This window comes from Lynx rufus, unplaced genomic scaffold, assembly GCF_022079265.1.
Source record: "Lynx rufus isolate CCGP_SWC_20201006 ecotype Redwood Valley unplaced genomic scaffold, mLynRuf1.p SCAF_18, whole genome shotgun sequence".
Classification (NCBI taxonomy): Eukaryota; Metazoa; Chordata; class Mammalia; order Carnivora; family Felidae; genus Lynx; species Lynx rufus.
This window is the reverse complement of record NW_025814832.1, coordinates 7,153,734-7,178,417: the sequence shown is the minus strand read 5'-3', so window position 1 is coordinate 7,178,417 and position 24,684 is coordinate 7,153,734. Positions and strand designations below refer to the sequence as shown.

General features: G+C 48.2%; 1 protein-coding gene across 4 annotated transcripts in view; it reads right to left on the bottom strand.

The window, feature by feature from the left end:
* Positions 1–18,917, bottom strand: part of ADAP2 (ArfGAP with dual PH domains 2) — a 34,446-nt gene extending 15,529 nt beyond the window's left edge. For 2 of the 4 annotated variants that reach the window (XM_047080776.1, XM_047080773.1), the window contains exons 1-6: positions 18,766–18,916; positions 17,760–17,890; positions 16,041–16,132; positions 12,926–13,005; positions 11,903–12,015; positions 1,338–1,484 (exon numbers count right to left, since the gene is read on the bottom strand). In XM_047080776.1, the coding sequence (XP_046936732.1) occupies positions 1,338–1,484; positions 11,903–12,015; positions 12,926–13,005; positions 16,041–16,132; positions 17,760–17,890; positions 18,766–18,859 (657 nt within the window). In that variant the 5' untranslated portion in view covers positions 18,860–18,916. Of the gene's footprint in view, positions 1–1,337; positions 1,485–11,902; positions 12,016–12,925; positions 13,006–16,040; positions 16,133–17,759; positions 17,891–18,765 lie in introns of all 4 variants that reach the window. The other 2 variants (XM_047080774.1, XM_047080775.1) reach the window with 2 other exon arrangements.
* Between the last annotated feature and the right edge of the window lie 5,767 nt (positions 18,918–24,684).

Sequence of the window (24,684 nt, the reverse complement as noted above, 5' to 3'; positions counted from 1 at the left end):
TGTCTCCCTGGCTCTCTGCCCCTCCCCCACTCATGCTCGCGCGCGCTCTCTCTCTCTCTCTCTCTCTCTCTCTCTCTCCCTCTCTCAAAAACAAATAAACATTAAAAAGATTTTTAGGGGCGCCTGGGTGGCGCAGTCGGTTAAGCGTCCGACTTCAGCCAGGTCACGATCTCGCGGTCCGGGAGTTCGAGCCCCACGTCGGGCTCTGGGCTGATGGCTCAGAGCCTGGAGCCTGTTTCCGATTCTGTGTCTCCCTCTCTCTCTGCCCCTCCCCCGTTCATGCTCTGTCTCTCTCTGTCCCAAAAATAAATAAACGTTGAAAAAAAAAATTAAAAAAAAAAAAAAAGATTTTTAAAAAGAAAGAAAAAAATGCTGTATTGTGGGGTGCCTGCCTGGCTCAGGCAGTACAGCATGTGACTCTTGATCTCGGGGTTGTGAATTCAAGCTTCACGTTGGGTGTGGAGTCTACTTAAGAAAAAAAAAATGAAGACATAAATGATGTATAGTGATAGCCAAGAACAGTGCCTGGCACAGAATTAACAGGTACTCACAAAATGTCAGACCTCACCTTTACCCCCACCTCCACTTAGCACATGACTCCCAAGTCACATGACTCTGCTCATTGTGACCCGGCTTATCCTCTTGGACCTGTACTATTGGCTTGGTCTTCTCTGACAGAAGCCGATTTTTTAAAAATGTTGATTTATTTATCTTGAGAGAGAGAGGGAGAGAGAATCCCAGGGCAGAGGTGGATCCCACGAACTGTGAGATCATGACCTGAGCTGAAGTCAAGGCTCAGCCGCTTAACTGACTGAGCCGCCCGGGCGCCCCTGCTTTCTTAAACTTTAATGTGCTTAAGGATCACCTAGAGAGCCTGTTAAAATGCAATATCTAATTTAGTAGGTTCAGGTGGGACTGAGATTCCGGTCTAACAAGCTCCCAGGTGATGCTAATGCTGTTAGTACAGGACCACAGGACCACCTGCTGAGAAGCAAGGCCTCTGCATTCACTGCCACCTGGTCTTCCATCCACTCCTGCTGTGTTCAGAATCCCTGCCCTATCTGGATTGGCCGTCCCTGGGCATAGTCCCTCCTACCAACTGGACTCCCCTGAGTGGCTGTGTACTGTCCAGACACACCCACGGTACCTGCCGGGTGTCTCTCCCTAATCTCGCTCTGCCTTCCTCACACAGCCATCTCAGACCGGAAGGTGACAACAGACGAAGGCAAACTGGGGCAGCAAATCTCAAGAGCAGCTGAACAAGGGAGCTGCAGGGCGGGCCTGCAGAGTCCTGGGGTGTAGGCGGGAGGCTGGGGTAGCCACACGGCTCGGCTCACCTTCCCACTTTCGTGGTACACGAACAGGTTCCTGACGTGGCCCTCTCTCCTGTAGGTGATCTGCAGCCCGTGGGGGTTCCCTATCTTCTCTGTTTCAAAGGTGGCATTCAAGTCTCTGATGCTGATGACAGCTTTGGGGCCTTTACCCTGAAAGAGAGGAAGCAGGTGACATCTCACCACCTTCACCAAGGCCTTAATGCCAACAGATAACCAATCTGTAACTTTTCAGGGCTTTTAAATGTTCTTGCTCTAATATCAAGATGCACAGAGGTTCTACTGCTCCCTGCATTTAGGTCATCCCACCATTCCTACTCAATCAGATTGGCTTCGCCGAGCTGGAAAGGGGCTTAGACAGACCTGAACTTAGGACTTGTCAAACTTTTTAGCCACAGATTTTTTTCTGAAGCAGTTCCTCTATGGAAGCCAAACCAATAAAACAGATAAACAGATGAAGGCAGGTGTGGGGGCCTTGGGGCACTCCCTCCCACGCTCCACTCTGTTGGCAGGGGTCTGGAACACAGGTTAAGCACTAACTGATACTAAGCAAGGAAAGGAAAAGAGTACTTTCGTTCGTAACTGATGAGAGAGGAAAACGACACAGGGGCGCCTAGGGTGGCTCAGTCGGTTAAGCACCCGACTTCGGCTCAGTCACGATCTCATAGTTGGTGAGTTCGAGCCCCGCGTCAGACTCTGTGCTGACAGCTGGGAGCCTGGAGCCTGCTTCAGATTCTATGTCTCCCTTTCTCTCTGCCCCTCCCCTGCTTGCAATCTGTCTCTCTCGCACGTGAAAACAAACATTTAACAGAAGAAAAAAGAAAATGATACAAACCCTCTAGACCTGTGCCAGCCATTAACCACATGTGACTATTTAAATTAAGGTTAAATAAAAATAAAACTTCAGTTCCTTATGCCTAGCCATTTCAAGTGCTCAAGTAGCCACGTGTGGCTAGCGGCTAGGGTATTGGACGGGGCAGACATAGGACATTTCCATCACTGAACAATGTTCTGTTGGATAATCTTCTCTAGAGGGAAATTTGGTCATATTTATTAAAATGTTCAGTATTTTGCCTTGAGTCACAGTTTCACATCTAAGAATCTATCCCAAGGTAGTAATTGCATCACAATGCAAACATGTGTCTCAAAAGATGTTTGTTGCTGTGTTTTTTAGAATAGTAATAATGGTGGTGGCAGTAGTAGAAGAAGAAGAAAACCTGTTATTTAAATATATATGAGGGATGGGGCGCCTGGGTGGCTCGGTCGGTTAAGCGTCCGACTTTGGCTCAGGTCATGATCTCCCAGTCTGTTGGTTCGAGCCCCGCGTCGGGCTCTGTGCTGATGGCTCAGAGCCTGGAGGCTGCTTCTGATTCTGTGTCTCCCCCTCTCTCTCCCCCTGTCTCTCTCTGCCTCTCAAAAATAAATAAATGTCAAAAGAATTTAAATATACATGAGGGATAATGGGTTAAATAAATAAATCATGGTACATTCATACAGTGAAATACCACCGAATTTTTATAGGATAATTTAGATCAATATTACTTATATGAAGAAACATCCATGATATCCATGGGTGAGAAACACCAAGTCCCAGAAAACAGGATGTATAGTAGGAACCTACTAATATAAGAAATTATACACACATACACACAAAAGTATATATACATTCCATATATATATATATATATATATATCAATTTGAACATGCATAAAAATACAGAAATGTTTACACCAACACTCTCAACAATGGTTTTCTTGAAAGACTATTGGAAGACTTTCCTTTTTTTTTTTTTTAAAGCTTATTTATTTATTTTGAGAGAGACAGAGACAGTAGCAAGTCGGGAAGGGGCAGAGAGAGAGGGTGAGAGAGAGAATCCCAAGCAGGCTCTGCACTGGCTAGCACAGAGCCTAATGTGGGGCTCGAACTAACAAAGCCGTGAGACCATGACCTGAGCCAAAACCAAGAGTCAGACCCTTAACCAACTGAGCCACCCAGGCACCCCTGGAAGATTTTTTTTTTTGAATATTTACTATTAGAAATACTAAAAACACAAAAAAGAGTATCTAATTTTGTGAATATTCTTCCTTTTTCTAAAAGAAATATGATATTATGAATAAAGGCAAAAATCCCTTTCACCACTATTCACTCTATCCCATTCTCCTGGATTCCCCCCAGGCAATCACTGTCATGAGTCTGATGTTTATTCTTCTAGCTCACTTTTTATTTTTATTTATTTTGTAATTTTTTAATGTTTATTTATTTTTGAGGGAGGGAGAGAGAGAGAGAGCGCGCGCGAGCGCGAGCAAGTGGGGGAGGGGCAGAGAGAGACGGAGACACAGAATCCAAAGCAGGCTCCAGGCTCTGAGTTGCCAGCACAGAGCCGGATGCAGGGCTTGAACTTATGCTGTGAGATCATGATGACCTAGGCTGAAGTCAGACTCAACTGACTGAGTCACCCAGGCGCCACTAGCTATGTTTTTTATACTTTTACACACATCTACATATCTGTGAACATTACATAGTATTGTTTTCTGTGGTTTTAAGGTACATAAATGGTATCATACTGTATGTATCATTCTAGGTCTTGCTTTAGTCGCTCAACATTATATTTTTGAGTTCTATTCATGTTGAGTTATACCCACCTAGTTTGCTCTTGTGAATGACCACACCAAAAGTTACCAGTCTATTTTCCTGTTCACAGATATTATTTCTGATTTTTTGCAATCATTAGTGATGCTGCAGTCAGCTTGTGTCCCTGGCACACATATGTGAGAGTTTCTCTAGGTCGCAGTATATATTTAGGAATGGAACTGTAGATCACAAGTGCATACATCTTTGACCTACTGGAAACTGCCAAATTATCCTGCTCACCGGCTCTCCACAGTGGTTGTACCAATATTTATTTCAATATAGAATCCGGAATAATAGAAATGAATAACACACTCAATAACAGAGGAGTGCTCCTTTCCCTATATCCCCACCAACACTTGACTGGCAGATTTAAATTTTTTGCCAATATGATGGATATGAAATTGGATATCATTGCTAATTTTCATTTAATCAACTACACTGGGGTAGAATTTATAAATAATAAATGGCACTCATTTTAAGAATACAGCTTGATTTTTGACAAATGGATATACCCACATTAGCACCACCACAGTCAAATATAGAACATCATTATCACCCTAAGACTTCCCGCATCTCCCTTGGCAGTCAATTCCCACCCTACCTCAACCCCAGGCAATCACATACCCCTTTCTATCGACACAAAGTGGTTTCACCTGTTCCACAACTTCTTATAATGACATTATATAGTGCACACCCTTGCATAAGGTTTCTTTTACTCAGAATAATTTATCTTAAATTCATCTACATTGTTGCATTTGTCCACAGTTTGTCTCTTCTTATTGCCCAGTGATATTCAGTCTATGGATATATTATAATTTGTTCATTCAGCTGTGGATGGACATTTGGGTTCGTTCCACGTTTTGGTGATTTTTTTAATGCATAAAGCATCTATGAATATTTGCATACAAATATTTTTTATGGACATGTGTTTTTGTTCCTCTTCATTGAATACCTAGGAGTGGAATGGGTGGGTTATATGCTTATGTGTGTATCTACCTTCATTAAAAATTGCCAAATGGGGGCACCTGGGTCGCTCAGTCGGTTAAACATCCAACTTCGGCTCAGGTCATGATCTTGTGGTTTGTGGGTTCGAGCCCCGCGTTGGGCTCTGTGCTGACAGCTCAGAGCCTGGAGCCTGCTTCGGATCTTCGGATTCTGTGTCTCCTTCTCTCTCTGTCCCTCCCCCACTTGTGCTCTGTCTGTCTCTCTCAAAAATAAATAAACCTTACCAAAAAAAACCCACAAAAAAACTGCCAAATGGTTTCCCCAAGTGGTTGTATCATTTCACAGTCCCACCAGGAGTGTATGGGAGTTCCGGTTTCTCCACATCCTTTCCAGGGCATGGGGTGGTCAGCCCTTTTAACGCCAGCCATTCTGGTGAGTGTGTAGTATATCTTATTATGGCTTTAACTTGCATTTTCCTGACTGCCAGAGAGATTGAGCATCTCTTATATTGATCATTTTGGCTTCCTTTACTGTGAACTGCCAGTCTGTTTTCTTTACCTATTTTTCCAATGGGTTCTCCTTTTCTTTTTGCTTTGTAGGTTTTTTATTATTTTTTTTAACGTTTATTTTTGAGAGAGAAAGAGAATGAGTGGGGGAGGGGCAGAGAGAGAGGGAGCCGCAGAATCTGAAGCAGGCTCCAGGCTCTGAGCTGTCAGCACAGCTCAACCCCACAAACACGGGGCTCAAACCCACAAACCGCGAGATCATGACCTGAGCCGAAGTTGGACGCTCATCCAACTGAGCCACCCGGGCACCCCAACCCAACTTTGTACAGTTTTTTTTTTAATGTGTCCTATTTTATTATGTTGAGTTTCACTTTCTTTATATTTATTCTTTTGTATTACCCAAAATTTTTACATAAAAAATGAATTACCTCTACAATTTAAAAACTTTCCCTCTGGGAGTGCCTAGGTAGTTCACTCGGTTAAACTTCCCACTCTTGATATTGGCTCAGGTCGTGATCTCACGGTCATGAGATCAAGTCCCACATCGGGCTCTGCTCTGAGCGTGGAGCCTGCTTGGGATTCTCTCTCTCCCTCTCTCTCTGCCCCTCCCTTGCTCGCATAATAAACAAACAAACAAACAAACAAACCTTAAACAATTTCCCTTTGGGGAAAGAAATAAAGAACAAAGGCAACTCATTCTGTTTTTAGACCGTTTTAGACTGAACTGGCTGAGGACTGGGAAACAGACCGTCTTTTGCTAGCCAAGGAAGAGTCCCTCCTCGAGGCCAAATCACAGCAGCTGCTCCTAACTCTGCAGCTGCCTCTCCTCCTCCTGCCTTTTGCACCTACAACTTTTTTCAGTGCTTTACGTTGAAGACTGAGAAGAAATCCCGGACTCTCACTTGGAGGGTTAATACTCTTCACCCGCCCCACCATGTTTCACTTGGCCCCAGGCTGCAGTCACACTGGAGACCTGCTGGCATTGCTCTGGTCCATCTAGAAGAGCAACAGGGACAATTTTTTTTTTTTTTTTTAAATAAAAAGGACTACATACAGGAAATGGAGTCAGGTCATGGCTAAAGTGCTCAGAGCTTGTCCTTTTCTGCCCTTGTTGGCCACTCCTTCACATTCTCTGCTGGAAATGTCTCTTCCTTCTGCCCTCTAAATATTGGAGTGTCTCAGGGCTCGGTGTGGTAAATAATCTCCAAAGATGGTCCTTACCAATTCTTTCCCTCCCAGTACGCACGCGCCATTATACCCATAAAGAGGGGGAGTCTAAATCCCCTTCCCTTGCATCAGTGCTGGCTGCTCAAGGTGCTTTGATTGACACAAGGTAGTTCCTGACCTAGCGTTTAAGAGGCCAAGCAGCACCCACCTGTGCTTGGGGGAGACCAGCTGCCATGTTGCAAGGAAGCTCAAGCCAGCCTCCTGAACGCGGAACCAGCACATGGAGAGACAGAGGCTACCTGCAGCCACGCACCAGACACATGAGCGAAGGCTTCCTGGGCCTTCTCACCCAGCGGTGCAGCAGGGTGAGTGAGCCGGCAGATGCACACATGGAGCACACCGCGGCAGCCAAGGCCTCCCCAATTCCCGACCCACAGGACTGAGAGAAATAATAACCTGATGTTTTAAGACACTGAGTTTTTGGTGGTTTGTCATTCAGCAACAAGTACTAAACTACTCGGTTGTAGGATTTCTGCTCTCGCTCCTTCCCCCCCACCCCCCAAGAACATGCTTCTTGCAAAGAACCTCCTCCACCCATCCCCGGAAGAGAAGAGGGAGCGCAAGAAGAAGCCCCCTGGTGCAGAGCCCCAGCTCCCACTTCATGGATGTGCCGTGCCCAGGATGCTACAAAATCACCACAGTCTTTAGCCGCGGACAAACGGTGGTGTGGGTTGGCTGCCCCACTGCCCACCTACAGGACGACAAGCAGGACTTACAGGAGGATGCTCCCCCAACAGAAGCAGCACTAAAGCCCCCTGAATTAAGATGAGTGGGAAACTATCCCAGCAAACACATTTTTTTTTTTTTTTGGATAGGAAACCAAAACCAAACCAAAAAACTTCAGTCCTTGGGCTTCTTTTCTCATCTACCCACACTCCCTACCCAGGTGATCCCAGCCAGTCCCATTGTTAAACCAGTCTCAGTGCTGGGGCGCCAGGGTGGCTCAGTCGGTTAAGTGTCTGACTCTTGGTTTCAGCTCGTGTCATGATCTCCCAGTGAGTTCAAGCCCTGCATCCAGCTCTGTGCTGACAGTGTGGAGCCTGTTTAGGATTCTCTCTCCCTCTCTCTCTGCTTCTCTTTCCCTTTCTCACTCAAAAGTAAATAAATAAACATTAAAAACAACAACAACAACACAGTCTCAGTGCTGAGGACTCCAGCTCCAGACTCTCCCCAAACTTCCAGACTCACATATCCAACTTCCTTCTCAATGTTTCCCCCTAGATGACTAATAAGCATCTCAAACCAAAAAAGCCTCCTGATCATCCCTTCAGGGAGCCAAGTCTTTGCCATCTCAGCAAATGGAAACTCTGTCCTTCTAGTTCTGTAGGGCAAAAAGCTGGGAACTACCCTGGATTCTCCTTACTTTCACACCTCACAGCCAATCAATCCATAAATCCTGTTGGTTCTACTTCCAAAATCAGACTACCTCTGACCACCTCCTTCACCATCGGCCTGGTCTAATCCACCATTATTCCTCATCTGATTTTTTTTTAATTTATTTATTTTTATTTTCTTTAAGTAAAATCTGTGCCTAATGTGGGGCTTGAACTCACGACCCTGAGTTGACCCTACCAACTGAGCCAGGCGCCCTGATTCCTCGCTTGATTATTGCAATAGCTTCCTAACTGCTTTCTCTCCTTCTACTCTTGCCCCCTCCCTGCCCCACCCTGAACCCAACAGTAGCCAGAGTGCTCCTTTAAAAAGTTTAAGTCTGAAAAATAGGCCTACCCTATGACCCAGCAGTAGCACTGCTAGGAATTTACCCAAGGGATACAGGAGTACCGATGCATAGGGGCACTTGTACCCCAATGTTTATAGCAGCACTCTCAACAATAGCCAAATTATGGAAAGAGCCTAAATGTCCATCAACTGATGAATGGATAAAGAAATTGTGGTTTATATACACAATGGAGTACTACGTGGCAATGAGAAAGAATGAAATATGGCCCTTTGTAGCAACGTGGATGGAACTGGAGAGTGTGATGCTAAGTGAAATAAGCCATACAGAGAAAGACAGATACCATATGTTTTCACTCTTATGTGGATCCTGAGAAACTTAACAGAAACCCATGGGGGAGGGGAAGAAAAAAAAAAAGAGGTTAGAGTGGGAGAGAGCCAAAGCATAAGAGACTCTTAAAAACTGAGAACTAACTGAGGGTTGATGGGGGGTGGGTGATGGGTATTGAGGAGGGCACCTTTTGGGATGAGCACTGGGTGTTGTATGAAAACCAATTTGACAATAAATTTCATATGTTGAAAAAAAAAAAAGAACCAAAAAAAAAAAAAAAAGTTTAAGTCTGGGCGCCTGGCTGGCTCACTCGGTAAGAGCATGTGACTCTTGATCTTGGAGTTGTGGGTTTGAGCCTCTCATTGAGTGTAGAGATTACCTAAAAAATAAAATTTTGGCTGGGGTGGGGGGTATGGAGGGGCCTGGGTGGTTCAGTCAGTTAAGTGTCCTTCTTCAGCCTAGGTCATGATCTCACTGTCCCAGATCTGAGCCCCGCATCAGGCTCTGTGCTGACAGCTCAGAGCCTCAAGCCTGTTTCAGAGTCTGTGTCTCCCTCTCTCTCTGCCCCTCCCCCACTAGTGTTTTTTTTCTCTCTCTCTGTCTCAAAAATAAACATTTTTGGGAGGGGGGATGGGTTAAATGGGTAAGAGGCATTAAGGAATCTACTCCTGAAATCATTGTTGCACTATATGCTAACTTGGATGTAAATTTAAAAAAAATAAAATAATACATAAATAAATATTTAAAAAATAAAATGAATAAATGAAATGAAAAAGAAGAAACTGTCCCCACAAAATGTTCACCCATCACAAGACTTTCATTCCCAAAAGGTAAAAAGTCTAAATCAAATTATATCACTTCTCTGCTCAAAACCTTCCTGTGGCTTCTCATCTCAGAGTAGAATCCAAAAAGCCTAACTTTTTTTGTAAATCATCTATCCAATATAGACCTCTATCTAGAATAAGGAACTGTAAAAACTCAATAACAAAAAGCCACATAAGATAATTAAACTATAGGAAAAGGCAGTGAACGGACATTTCTACAAAGATGATGTACACATGGCCAATAAGCCCATGAAAAGACACCCAACATCATTAGCCACCAAGGAAATGTAAATCAAAATCACAATCAGATACTGCCTCAGACCCACCAAGGTGGCTACAGCAGAAAATCAGGTAACAGCGGAGCAACTGGAACCTTCACACATTGCTGGAACCTTCACAACATATGATGGTGCAGCGACTTTGGAAAGCAGTGTGGCAGTTCCTTCAAATATTAAGTACAGAGTTACCATATGACCCAGGTATGTTCCATTTCTAGGTATAGACCCAGGAAAAATGGAAACAGATGTCTACATGAAAACTTGTATACCTATGTTTATTAGCAGCACTATTCACACTTGCCCAAAAAGTGAAAACGCAAATGTCCATCAACTAAGTGAACAGATGAAATAAATATCCATGCAGTGGGCCAGCACTTGGCAATAAAAAGAAACAAAGCACTAATTCATGCTACAACATGAATGAACCTTAAAACTATATGCTAAATGGCGCCTAGGTGGCTCAGTCGGTGAAGGCTCCGACTCTTGACTTTGGCTCAGGTCATGATCTCACAGTTGGTGGGTTTGAGCCCCACGTAGGGCTCTGCATTGAAGGTGAGGAGCCTGCTTGGGATTCCTTCTGCATCTCTCTGCCCCCTCCCCTACTCTCTCTCTCTCTCTCTCTCTCAAAATAAATAAACTTAAAGAAAAACATAACGCTAAATGAAAGAGGTCTGTTACAAAAGACCACATATTCCACGTGTATGAAGGATCCGAAACAGGCAAATCTAGAGAGACAGGAAGTAGAGCAGTGGTCACCTGGGGCTGGGGGTCGAGTGGATAGAGGATTACAGCCAATGGGTTTGGGATTTCTTTTGGGGGTTATGAAAATGCTCTAGAATTGATTGTGGTGACAGTTGCACAACTCTATGAATACACTAAAAGCCATTAATTGTATGCTTTAAATGGGCAAATTGCATACTATGTGAATTTACATATATTTTTTTAATTCTTTATTTATTTTTGAAAGAGAGAGAAAGAGAGAGGGAGTGTAGAAGCAGGAGAGGGGCAGAGAGAGAGAGGAGGACAGAAGATCCCAAGCAGGCTCCATGCTGACACAGCGCAGAGCCCGACGTGGGGCTCGAATTCAGGAGCCGTGAGACCATGACCTGAGCTGAAGTTGGGCGCTTAACCGACTGAGCCACCCAGGCGCCCAGTGAATTTATGTCTTGATAAAGCTGTTTCAAAAACAAAACAAAAACAAAAACAGAAAACAATCTTGAGTCTTACTAGGCCCTACAAGGTCCTCACCTGCATGGGTTCACCTCTTTCCCTCGTTTTCTTTGCTCCCTCTGCACATTCCACTTTGGTTTCCTTGATGCCCTACAAATCCACCAACCACACACCCAACTCAGGCCAGGGCTGTGGCTTATGGTCGAGTAGTCTGTACACTAAACAAAAAGTCCCCGGCTTAAGGTGCAAGGGAGAACTGCAGTCTAGGCTCCTGGTTGTCTAGACTGGGGCCCCGGGGCTGCGCCGTCTCAGAGGAGCCATTTTCTAACTGGCACGCGGTGTGTGTGCCAGCCATGGCCACGGCCGTATTCAGGGCTTCTGCACATCGTGTTCCCTCTACTTCTACTCTTTCCCCACATATGCACATGACTTGCTCACTTTTGTTCACTTCTCTGCTTAAATGTCATCAGAGGGGCCTTCCCCGACCACTGTGTGTTGCCAGCCAGGCTCTCGCCATCCTCTCTAACTCTTCGCCCTCTTTTATTATACTTCATAGCGCCTCCTACCACCTCACATGTCATATATCGATGTACGTTTTGGTTTACCACCTGTCTCCTTCCACTAGAATGAAAGCCCCGTGAGAACAGCAGCTTCGTTTAGTTCGCTGCTGTTTCCCCAGTGCTTGCAATTATGCCTAGTATATAGTAGGTGCTCACTAAATAAATTCTCGAGTGCATGAATAGGTGAAGTAAATTCAAGTGATCATCCAAGGCTTAATCCGATTTGAAGCGAAGAGAAGGTGTGTTTTTTTGTGGACTCTATGAGTTGCATCACCAAGGAAGAGCGGCAGAATGTAGTGCTGAGTTCAGCTCAGTGTCTGAGACTAGCCATAAGGCTCAGCACCATTGATTTAAATGCAGCCTCCGGGGGCGTGGGAGCCAGGGCTCAGGGAGGGGAGCCCTCGCCGGTCTGGCCTCTTACCTCTTCTTTAGTATAGTATTTCAGGAGGCCTTCTCTTGCCAGGAGAACAAACTTCCTTCTCAGGAACTGTGCATTGTCTCTTCCCCGCTTCCACAAGAACCCTTCTCGGTTACCTTGGCCGCCAAAGATGAGAAAGAGTGAACACCTACATCCTCAAGATTCTACCTCCTTAGGGGGAGAATGAACGCTCCACCCTGTGCTAAAAACCTCTCAAATCTAACTTAGCTCTATCAGCTGCAGCACGCAGGGTTCCCTCTGGAGCCAAATTCGCAATGTCTTATGATTTTGTTTGGGCTCCCCCCACTAACTTCCTTCTTTGGCTGTTTCACAAGACAGAGTAAGCCCTTAAGGAGGCTAAGTCCTGAGAAACGGATGATTCTGAAAGACGCCCATATGGTCCTGCCCAACTTCACGTTGACATCGGCCTAATGAAACTCTCCAGAGGGCGGAAATAATGAGTGACCTCCAGGCACCCGCTGGCCGAAGAATACCGCGTGCTCCTAGTGGCTAGGAGTGCTGACACCGGCTGCTGCTGGGTCCTCACAGTGGTTTTGTGCACTTTGTACTCTGGGTCGGTGTCAGCTTGGACTCAGAGCAGCTGGGCAGCAACCGCCAGGGGTCGAGGGCCAGCGATGAGGTCGTGCCCCACACAAAGGTGGAAAGGGAGGCTGAAATCCCTCCCGTGTGCCTTCCCGAGCCTCATGCCACACCAGGGGCTACCCTCACCAGGAGCAGGGGTGCCTTTTTCTAATTACTCTGCCCAGCGGGTGAGTCTTCCTGCAATTTTATACTAAGACTCTATACACACTTGTGGCCCTGCGGGGACCTGAGATAAAAATGCTTCTCAACCACTCAGACCATAAAACCCCACCAGCTGACATGTTGCTGTTTCAGAGGCAGAGGAACCCACACCTTGGCCTCTGTGGCCAGAGTGAGGCCGGCAGATATCTCGTGATTAGGCCCTGATACTCAGACACTCTATTCTCCAGGACTCATTAGAATGCAGACCACAAAAGAACTTACCTGGGGGTGAGATGGTTTTCCCATCGGCCATGAATTCCTGTCTTTCATACTTAGCTCGAATCCACTGTTCCTTTAAGACCCTAAAAAGAGAGAGCCCTTGGTCAACTGTGTCTGGTGCATCCTCTTACCACAGGGTGGGAGCACCACAGTCTGTCTGCTCAGACTACCCAGGGCTTCTCAGCCTTGTTACCGTTACACTTGGGGCTAATTCTTTGTTGTGGGGGAGGGGGGAGCATCCTGTGTTCTGTAGCCGGTTTAGCAGCATTTCTGGCCTCTATCCCCTAGAGGCCAATAGTCCCCCACCCCTAGTTAGGACACCCCAAAATGTCTTTAGATACTTCCAGCGTCTCCTGAGGAAAAAGATTTCCCCCAAGGGGCTCTATGAAAACCACTGGGCTATTCCAACCCCAGCCCAGCCCTCTAGGTCAACCGGCTCCCCGGGACCATCTACACTGCCACCCCCCACTGCATGCTCATAAGCTGACGCCAGGGGAGTCCATGAACCTCTTCCTGTGGCTTTCCCACAGAGTCTGGGCATGCCACACTGGACAGAGCAGTGACATTGGGGTCCAACCAACTGGGACCTCATCCTCCTCTACGATTTATCCGTTGTGTGACCAACAGGAAGTTACTTAACTTCTCTGAACTTGGGGATATGTCAATAATATTATACCTACCTACCCCTCAGGGTCTAGGAGGGGTTTAAATGTATATAAAAGGGCCTAGTACCACGATCAGCACATAGTAGGAGTTTAATGTTAGCTTAATCAGATATTGTCCTCCATGAACCCTGCAGGAAACTTATTTCAACTGTTTGGTTCCCTTTTGCCTCTTCCAGGGAAATGTTCCAAGGTTTACTTCCAAGACACTGGGAATGACCTAGAGCTGGGCCCTTGGCCTGAACTGGCCAATCAGAGCTCTGCCCTGGGCTGTGTGGAGCAAAACCAAGAGAGGGATAGATTGGAAGCCCTCTCTGGGTCAGGCTGAGAGCTGGGGCCGGGGACCGGGAAGTGGCCTTGTTCCCAGCTCTATGAAAAAAGCCTGGCTGAGGAAAAGGTGCAGGAATGAGAGCCAGACAGAGTAGGAGAGGCCTGACAGCGTTTGAGCCCCTGGATTGTCCTTCCTGAGGGTGGCTCCACCAGTGTCCCTCCTACAGTCTGATTCCCAGAACCCATAAAATCCCCTCATGCCTAAGCTGGTTTAAACTGGGTTTCTGTCACTTACCACCAAGAGTCCTACCTAATGCACAGCCCTCACACCCAGCACGTTGAGGAGAGTCACCAAGCCCACCATGGAATCCTGAGTGACAGGATCAGAGCCGGGAGAGGGAATGGAGACTGAGGCCCCAGGCCTGGTCCTAGAGGTGGGAAACTTCGAGGACCTTTAGAATTACAGGGAAGAGGCCGTGAGTGTTCTGCTAAAAGCGGTTAAGGTACAGGGCTGTGGTTAAAGTCACAGCAAGTAGTGTCTGTAGTGCTGGCAGAAAGCTGAGCACATAGTAGGTGTTCATCAAATGCCTGTTCCTTTCTCTTTGCAGCAAAGGGCTGAGTGGCAGCAGTGAGGCAAGGTGAGCCAGACCCTCTTGAGTTAAGCCTGGCACATCCCTCAGCTGGCCCAGGGACCAGACAGCATTCCGAAGAAACGGGTTAAAACTAGCCTGTCATGTGGCCTGTGAGACATTTTACACAAATTATCTCATTTAATCTCTACCACCATGCCATGATATGGGCATCATTATCTACATTTCACAGATGATGATGCCATGATTCAGAGAAGTTGGGTAACTTGTCCACCTTTTCACAGCCACAGAGTGGTAGAGTCAGGAAACAATACTGGGATCTTCTGAGTGCAAAACTGTGCCTCCCCTGCCACTCCATGCTGCATCAGTAGCCCCTGGGTTGCTTAAATATTGGGAAATGGCAGGGCACTAAGTACAGTTGTATAGTTTGTGCACTGGCCAAGAGCTTCCTGCTGACACTAGAAGACAATGGTGGCTGAAATACAGCCTGCTCTCCGCAAGCCATACCCCCCATGAGCTATATCTGCCCAAAGGGTACCTTCTTCACATTTATACTGGGGGTGGGGGTGGGGCGCTGCCTAGCAACCCTGGCAGTGAGGCTGAGTCCCTGGGAGGGAGGCTAAGCCTCAGGCAGTCAGTCCTGCAGAGGCTGAAGTCACACTGACCCCTCACGTGTAGGGACCTGAAACCTCGTGATGCTTCACAGCTTCCCACCCTTATATTGAATTTCCCCAGTGCCATGGTACCCAACAGCAGGCCCTGGTGTCAGATGGGCTAGTCAGTCCCAGTTCTTTCTCTATGAGCTTCAGGTACTTCATCTGTATCATTGAGATCAAGGCAGTGTTGTCTCAGAGTTGTTGAATTAAACAAATTCATGCCCATAAGCATTTAGCACAGGTACCTAGGTAAAGCTCAATGAATATTAGTGGCTACTCTTATTTATATGGTTACTACTTAGGGACCTGGGGCCAGACAGCTGCGTGGCAGCTATGCTGAGTTCCTGTGGGACAGCCTTGGGCACAACACTCCATAGGAAGTAGCTGGAACACATTTGCTCTACTAAAATACCAGCGTTTTTCTTCTCTATCAAGTTAGCCACCACCAGTAGGCTAGGAGAACATCAGAGGCAAAGGAATCACAGAGAAAATGCCCTATTTCACAGGTTGGAAACTGAGTCCCAGACAGTGAAGTGACAATCCACGCAATAAAGACAGAGAGGGAACTAGGCCACGTCTACGTGTTCTCCATGACAGTACCAAATGTCTTTTTGGATCCACCAGGTCCATAGAAAAGACCACCACAGGGGCGCCTGGGTGGCGCAGTCGGTTAAGCGTCCGACTTCAGCCAGGTCACGATCTCGCGGTCCGTGAGTTCCAGCCCCGCGTCGGGCTCTGGGCTGATGGCTCGGAGCCTGGAGCCTGTTTCCGATTCTGTGTCTCCCTCTCTCTCTGCCCCCCCCCCCCCGTTCATGCTCTGTCTCTCTCTGTCCCAAAAATAAATAAAAACGTTGAAAAAGAAAAGAAAAGAAAAGAAAAGACCACCACAGACAAATGGAATAGGGGTGGGGGAGGTGAGACCGAGAAATCACCCACTCACAGACAGTCGTTGGCCTGGGGGATATAGTAGAAAGCAGGGACTCTGGCTTCATACTTGGCCTTCACACGGAGGTTCCCGTTGTGGGTCATAAACTGCAAGACAGCAGCAAGTTGGGGTAATATTAGAACATGAAGAAATGTGAAATGAAACCATGGTCTACCCAGAAGGCCACTCTTCCCACTGGCTCCTAGACCCAGTCAGGAGACACTCCTACTTGGGGTTTGACGCACCCCAGGCTTGGTCATTCATGCTGCTGGGAAGCCCCAGGCCAGAACACTGAGGTGCAGTAACAACCACGCCTCATGCTGGCAGAGAACTTCACAGTTCTTCTTACCCATTACTTCATTCCATCCCCTCAACAATTTTAATACCGCCATCCTCATTTTAAAGGTGAGGCAACTGGGGCTCAGAGAGGTTAGGTGACTTACTCAAGGTGACACAGCTAGAAAGTGGAGAGCTAGGATTTGAACCCAAACCTGTCCAACTCCAAAGCACATGTACTTTGTCCCACCCCCTCCACAGATGGCCAGGACCACCAGCACCAGTCCCGGCAAGCCTGCAGCGATAGACGTAGCTGGAGGATGGAAGAAGTCAGAGCTAGCGCCACTGAGTACTTAAGTCAGGGTGATCACCGGGGTCCTATGACGCCTGAGGTACCCAGAGGCAGACATGCCAAGAGTGGCCCTGGCCAAGAGTTAGCACTCAGTAACAGAGGTGGCATATCTGGGGTTAGGGCCCATGTGGGAAGAGACATCAGGTTGCTAATTCACATCCTGTGAGCAGAGTGAACCCTTCTCCCCTCCCCTGGGGCTGCTGGGCTGTGACCCAGGATTTGCATGGGCTTTGGACCCCAACAGAGCAGATTTCACATTCCAGCTGTTCCGTTTATTCACTGAGTGACCCCTGGGCGATACTTAACCCTGTGAGCTTCAGGGATTTCAACTGCAAAAATGAAGAAAGCTTAACAGGGGGGTTGTAAGGACAAAGAAACAACCTTCAGGTCTATGTGCTGGTTACTGGTTTCCTGTCTTTCCCCTGCACTAGAAGGGTGTAAGCTCCCCGTGGGACGAGACTTTATCTCATTCATTGTTCTTTCCTTAATACCCAGCACCTAGTAAGCTTACAGTAACTATGTGTCCGACGAATAAGGCATCTACCACAGGGCCCGGCACAGAGTGGGCTCTCTGTAAACATGGGCCTGCTCCTCCAATAGTCCTTGAAACCCTCAGCCAACCAGTACAGTTTAGAACTGCTTGTTCTCTGAAGGTCTTCTGGCCAAAAACGGTATAGTCATCCAGATTGCATCCATTTGCATAGGTCAGGAGAGCAAAATGGTGCCCTTCCTGGTTATGGGGGCCGGAAGGGGGACTGCAGACCATGATCAGTATACTGTTCCAGTCCAAGACTTCAGCTAATGATAACAGCAGCTGTTACTTGACTATTTATTTTGGACTTGCATTGAGCCTACATTTAATCCTTACGGCAACCGGGGGAAGGGGTAGTGGTATCCTTACAATACAGATGTGGAAACTGAGGGAAATAACAAGCTCAGGGCCTTGAACTCAGGGCCTCTGTCTAGGCAGGCACTCTAACAGGCTGTGTTTTCTCTTGCTAGTTCTTGCTCCTCTCTGGAACTCAGTTTCCTGCTCTGGACGCCCTACCCACCGCCTCCACCCCGGTTCTGCGGTTCCAAGGCTGTCCACGCGCGCCCCTCGCTACCTCCACGGTACTGTCATCCCAGAAGTCAAGTCTCACGGATTTAACTCTGCTGATGTCTGGGAAGTTGCGGTGGACGCCGGAGCAATTCAGACAGATGAAGATGCCCAGCTTGTAGGAGGCCCAGTCAGGATCTGCGGGGCAAAGAGGGTAGAAGGGGAGTTGTATGGTGAGCTAGGCACGGAGACCAGGGCTGGGCTGGGGGTGCTGGGAGAGGCGGGCTTGGCGGTTAGAATTCATGCGGCGGTGCCCAGCGCTGCCCAGGCTGGGAAACCTTTCTCTCTCGGTCCCCCCCCCCCCACCTTGTTAACTAAGATACCCGCATGCAACCTTCTGGTCAGCCCACCGGCCAAGGCAGGCGGCGACCAGGATGATCCTGGAAGGAGTGTAGGGATGCGGGGCGAGAAGTACGGCGAGCACGAAGTGGAAGTGACAAAACTCCGGGGAACCGAGAGGAGAGCGCGGAGGGAGGGGCCGACCCCGGGACGCCAAGCTGGGGAGCTGCAGGTGGGGAAGTGCGCCGCAGGGCCCCTGGACGTCCGCAGGGTCCGCGCGCTGCGCGACAGGAACGTGGGAGGACCCGGGGCGTCCGGGGGAAGGGAAGGGGTCACTGGAAGGTCAGGAGCCGTGGGCCTGGACCCCTCGGTGTGGGGGATGTTTGGGTCCGAGAGCGTGGGAGTTGACCAGGTCCGGATGAAGACGTCAGGGACTGAGGTCTGGGGGGGGGGGAAGGGGGGGGTGTCTGGCTGGGAGGCGATCGAGACGGTCAGGGCATCCGGGTCCGGGTCTAGTGTAGGGGTCCAGAGTGGGGAGGTCAGGGGATCTGGGTTCGGGTGGGCGCCGCATCGGATGTGGAGAGCTCGGCCAGGGGCGCGGGTCGGAGATTCGCGGGCTGGGTGCGAAGGTGTCAGAAGGGTCACGCCCGAGTCCGGCGGGCGCCCGGGACGGGACCGGGTCTGGAAGGAGGGGAGGAGGGCAGGGGTCCTGCTCCGGGCCGCCGCGCCCTTACCCGCCGCCCCGCAGTCGGCGCAGTGAGAGTTGCCGGTGCCCGCCGCCTGCAGCAGCTCCAGCAGCCGCTTCTTGTTGCGCTCGCGGTCGCCCATGGCCGGCCCGGTGGGCTCAGCGGGGCTCAGCCCGGCGGTCCCCCGGCTGGCGGCCGCCCATGGCGCTGTGCTCGCGCCGGCAGGTGGAAAGGGACTCAGCCCCTGCGCCTCCCGCGCGCCAGCGCCGCAGCCAGCCAGCCAGCCCCGCCCCTCCGGCCCTTCGGCCCCGCCCCCGGCGCGTGCCGGCGGCCCCCGCTCCCGCCACTCTGTGCCCTGCTGGAGCCGGTCCCGCGGGGAGGGACCCGAGTGCGGGCCTGGGAGACCCTCACGCTGGCTGGCCCAAGAGCAAAAACCCGTCGGCCGCTTGCTAGCTGCGGGACTGTGGACATCCCAGTCGACCTCTCTGGCCTCAGTTTCCACCTCTGTAAAAGGGGAATAAGGACATGTCTGTGTCTCTGGGCTCCGTGGAAAATTAGACAGGATCTAACTTCCGTTAAAGCTTTCTACTGATGTAGCGCTTACATCTACTTAGAGACCTCCCCGGGAAGCCCTCCTCAATACCCAGCCTAGAGCAATCTCTCCAGCTTCTGGTCCTGCTAGAACCCTGTTACAGGATCCGTCCATCCCTTTGGCCCTGAGCATTTTCTATCTACGCTGCATCGGTTATTTATGTATTTATTTATATTAATCCCTCCCACACCTCCAATACACACGTGGCCTCGCTGGATAGTTTGACGTCAGCAGATTTATTTCTGTATCCCACATAATTCCTAGAAACAGCACCTGCACATTTTTAGAAGTCCAATAGTTGCATGACCGTGTTCACCAGGAAGCGTGGTTTCACCAACGCGGACTCAACTAGGCACTTTTATCTGTGAGGTTCCATCGCTGTGAGGTGTGGGCAGGGTTCAGGTGGTTTGGAATCTGGGGTCTCCCTCCCCCATCCCTGGCCCTCGTTGATCCCTTTCTCTGTGGTCCCCAGGTGCCTGGGAAGGCACACGCTGCTCAGGCTTGTCCTCCCCTCCGTAGGTAAACACCCATCTGTCATATGCATATAGCTTAATGCGCAAGGATGTTCCATTTTCATCCTGATCGTTGCAGCCGAAGTTCTAGCTGACCCTCCTGTATCCCCAGTTCAACATACGTGCATATACACATGTGGATACATAGGGCAGCATGGTATCATGGAATGAATCCAAGAATACAGGTTTTGAATCTTGGCTCCACCCCTTACCAGCTCGGTGGCCTTGGGCATATTCCTTCACTTCTCTGAGCCTTGTACTCCTCCTCTGGAAAATGAGGATTTGGGAAGACCCACTTAATAGGGTCACTGAGATGTGCCAGTGGGTGCCTGGCACATAGAACCCTCAGAACATGGTGGCTCCCGTGCTTTCCCTGTCCCTCTCTGGTCAGCTCGTGGGATCATCATATGGAATGCTGTGTGTCATTTCCCATTTTCCACAGGGCAGAGGAGGTCAAGCCTCCACGCCTGGGAGGAGAGGGACATTACCAAAAATAACCAGCCAGGAGGGTCTTGACTGTGGGGGGGGGGTGGTGAGACCTAGCCCAGGGGCAGCTCCAGAGGAGCCAGAGAGAGCCCAGAGGGGGTCAGAGGGCATGGGGCTGTTTACCAAACAGGCTGAAAGATGATTCATTTCCGCTGCTTAAGATGAAAAAAGAGACAGAAATAAATCTCCCAAGAGACAGATGGGAAAGGCAACCTAAGATAGGAAGGCAAGACGAGGGGGGAGGCAGGGGGGCAAAGACAGGACAGGGCAAGGACATCATTTCTCTGCTGCCCAGTGCCAAGGCAACACCCCAAGCCCTCCTAGATTATGCATCTTTGAATATTCCTTCCCCACAACACCAGGAAAAACACAGCATCTCCTTCCTGGTGAGGAGCCAGAGATTGAGAGATTCCTTTTGTTTGCCCTCCACCTGTCCTTATTTCTGGAGGTTTCCATTATACAGAATTCCAAGCCTTAAGGTCTTCAGGCACTAAATAAATATTAAAAAAAAAAAAAAGGTACTATTGTATTTTGTTTGTAATGGGTTTCTTTTATGGGGCAAGGTTAAGGCGATAATACTAATTAAGAATTATTGATTGTTTTACAGAGAGTTTCACACCATTTGGTCACATTTGAGTTCCATGACTGCCCTGAGGGCAGTGGGTTATCTATCCTCAGAGGAGTTAAGTTACCCAGGGTCAAAGAGCCAAAGGGACCGAATGGAGGTCAAAATAGAGGCCTCCTGGTGTCAGCCCAGGTTCTGTCACCAAATCCCACAGGTCAACCCTGCCCTCTTTCGTCTGGGTTTTTGTTTTGTTTTTTTTTCACTTTTCAAAAAATTGAAGTAAAATCTCTATAACGTAAAATCGGCCCCTTTAGCCATTTTTAAGTGTACGATTTAGTGGCATTGAATACATTCACGATGCCCCGCAACTATCACAACTGTTTCCACAACTATTTCATCACCACAAACAGAAATGCTACAGCCCACTCCGTGGGCATGGGACATGATCAGGGTTCAGCTCGGGCCTGTGTTCGGGAACCAGAGGCTGCTCTTAAGGGAAGAAGATAACCGTGCCAAAGGCTGTCGTGACTGGGATCAGGGGCCAGGCTGTGAGGGGCCGGGTGGGCTGAGGCAGCCTTCTTCGTGGGCTCAGTCCGTAGCAGCTGCAGAGGTGAGGGGGCAGTTCAGGCCCTGGGACCGAGTGTCCTCTGTAAATAAAGCTCCCAGGGTCGGCCAAGCACAAACATCAAGCCCTGCTCTCAGGGTCACTGTCTGTGGAGCTGAGTCCAGCCACCGCAGGGGTTGGAAGAAAGCTTTCAACCACATTCCCAGCCCTGGACTTGGCTCCAGATCCCTGGGGAATGGATCGCAACCCCTTTGAAAATTTAAATAATTGTGTTTACTAGTTTTTTTGAACTCTAATTACAGGAAATTTGGAAAATACAATAAAGAAGGAAGAAAGCGCCACCTACAATTATGACCACCATTTATTCAGAGATGAGTGTATGTCAGACATTATTGCATTTAATCTTAAATACAACCCTGAAGTCTGAACTATTTTTATGTCCATTTTATAGTCGAGGCAACGGAGGCCCCAGACAAAGTAAATTTACTACTCAGGTTACACAACTGAGATGATGCATACTGGACGGTACATAGTATTGGAGCTGGGATTTGAATCCAAGTCTGCCTTGGACCCCTTTCATCAATATATTTGGTTGATGGTATGAAGTAGACTTACAAAAGTTGGGGTGCCTGTTTGGCTCAGTTGTGTGAGCATCCCACTCTTGATTTCTGCTCCAGTCACGATCTCATCGTTGGTGAGATGGAGTCCCTCATTGGCATGGAGCCTGCTTGGGATTCTCTCTCTCCCTCTCTCCCCTTCCTCTCTGCCCCTCCCCCTTCCAGCTCCGACCCCTACCCCCCCCCCCCCGCCACACCCCACAACCAGGGCACATGTGCGCTCTCTCTCTCTCTCTAAAATAAATAAGTAAACTTTAAAAAAAAAGTAACGGCATGCAGTTCAACCTAATATTATCCTTTCAATTGTCCTACTATCAGTCTTTATTAACATTTTCCTAGATTTTCTTCTGGACTTCCATACATTTTTTTATATATCATTGGGATCATATTTTTTCATATAATTTTTTTCTTTTACTTTCTTCACATAATGTCCCTTATCATATTGTTATAGATGTATCATGACATCATTTTATTTTATTTTATTATTTTTTAATGTTTACTTATGAGACAGAGAGGGACAGAGCATGAGTGGGGGAGGGGCAGAGAGAGAGAGGGAGACACAGAACCCAAAGCAGGCTCCCGGGTCCCAGCTGTCAGCACAGAGCCTGACATGGGGCTTGAACTCACAGACCACGAGATCATGATCTGAGCCGAAGTCGGATGCTCAACCGACTGAGCCACCCAGGCGCCCCATGACATCATTTTAATAGCTCTGCAATATTCCATGAGGTATGTATATTTCTTTGTTGTCAGACATCGATTGTGACCAATATTTCGCTGTTACACATGATGCAACTATGAGTATCTTTGTGTCCAGAGAGTTTCCCCTCTTTAAGGCTAGGATTTTCAAGTACCTGAATCGCCTGTAATTGCTCACTGGTTTCCTGTCTCCCTTACTCATCTCAGCTTCCTGAGGGCAGGGACAGGTCGCTCTGTCCTCTGTTGCATCCCGGCACCTGCCTGCTGCGTAGCAGGGACTCAAAACATACTTGCAAAATAAACGAAAAAATGAATACAGGTAAAAAATAATAAACAATAAGGTGAGAGGACTTGGGATCACAAAAATATTTTCCTTTTGAAGGGAAATAATAGGCAGGCACGGGAAACAGTGGAAAATCAAGCAGCCAATTGTGGGGAAATAGGTGCTGCTTATATAAATGGGTTAGAGGAAAGCTCAGGGCAGAAAGTCACCATCATGAGGCGAAAGTGCCTGAGGTTAGCTAGTGAGATATTGTAATGGGATCATGAGTAACTTGTTATGTCAGCTGCAGGAAATTACTTTCCATCTGATGCCAATATATTATCACAAACTCCACTTGCCTCCCAGAGCCTTTGTTCTTATACACACCGGTCAATTGCTATCTGATTGTTTTCTTCACATTCACACAGTGGGCAATACCTTGTGAGCTCAAGAAACACGGAGACGAAACCCCTGTTAGAGGCTCTTGTCTCCTTCTGGACGTTAGCCTCTCTTGTATTCAACTCTGCGTCTGCTCTCGCTGGACAAGAGAGCACTCCAGACTCATAGTCTGTGACAGCCAATCAGAAGAATCTGATCGAGTTTATCTATTGCTTGGTGCTTTCAATATTGCTCTGACTTCAGCAGGAAGCAGCTCAGAACCCAGAGGGACTCCCCACTGCAATGCTGCCAAAGTGATTGCTTCTCCACTCATTAAAATGTATGGGGCTTACACTATGTGCCAGGCATTGTTATGGGTGCTGGGAATATAACTATAAACAAAGCAAAGAGTCCTGCCTTTGTACAGCTTACCTTCAAGTGGGGGAGACAGAAAATGAACAGAGAATCATATACCTATATACAATATGGTACCAGAGCGATAAAGGCTGAGAGGGAGTACAGAGTAAGAAGATAGAGAGGGACAGAAGATGCTGTTGTTTTTCTTTAATAAAGTTTATTAAAACTTTATTAAAAGTTTATTATAAAGATGCTGTTTTGATAGGGAGGTGAAGGAGGCCCTCTCTGAGGAGGTGACATTGAAGCAAAGATCTGAAGGAAGGGGTTGAGCCTACCAGGCACCGATCTGAAAGAAGAGTGTCCCAGGAAAAGGGGCCAGCAAATGCAAAGGCCCTAGGGTGGAAACATGCTTGGGGTGTGCTTTGTCAACCTCCTGTGAGCACAGAGCTGTCCAACTCTCTGCTCTTGTGCCTTGCTCCAGCTACTTCTCTACTACTGCAGCTCCCACCTCCTCTACCCTGCCCTCTTGCCCAGCCCCACTGTTCTAGCAAACTCTTGCCTCTATGCCTATATTCAAATCTTACTTTTTTTTTTTAAGTTTATTTCTTTATTTTGAGAGGGACAGAGACAGAGCAAGCAGGGGAGGAACAAAGGAGACAGAGAATCCCAAGCAGGCTCTGCACTGGCAGCACAGAGCCTGATGTGGGGGGGCTCCAAACCACGAAACTGTGAGATCATGACCTGAGCTGAAACCAAGAGTTGGCTACTTAACTATGCCACTCAGGCATCCTCAAATCTTACTTCTTACAGTTTGCCCTATCTCCCACATCTATTTCCTCACAATGCTCATATTTCTGTTACAATAATCATCACATTGTACTATCATTTTTTAAAATCTATTTGTCCCAGTTGTCAGTGATCTTGTTAACAGAAG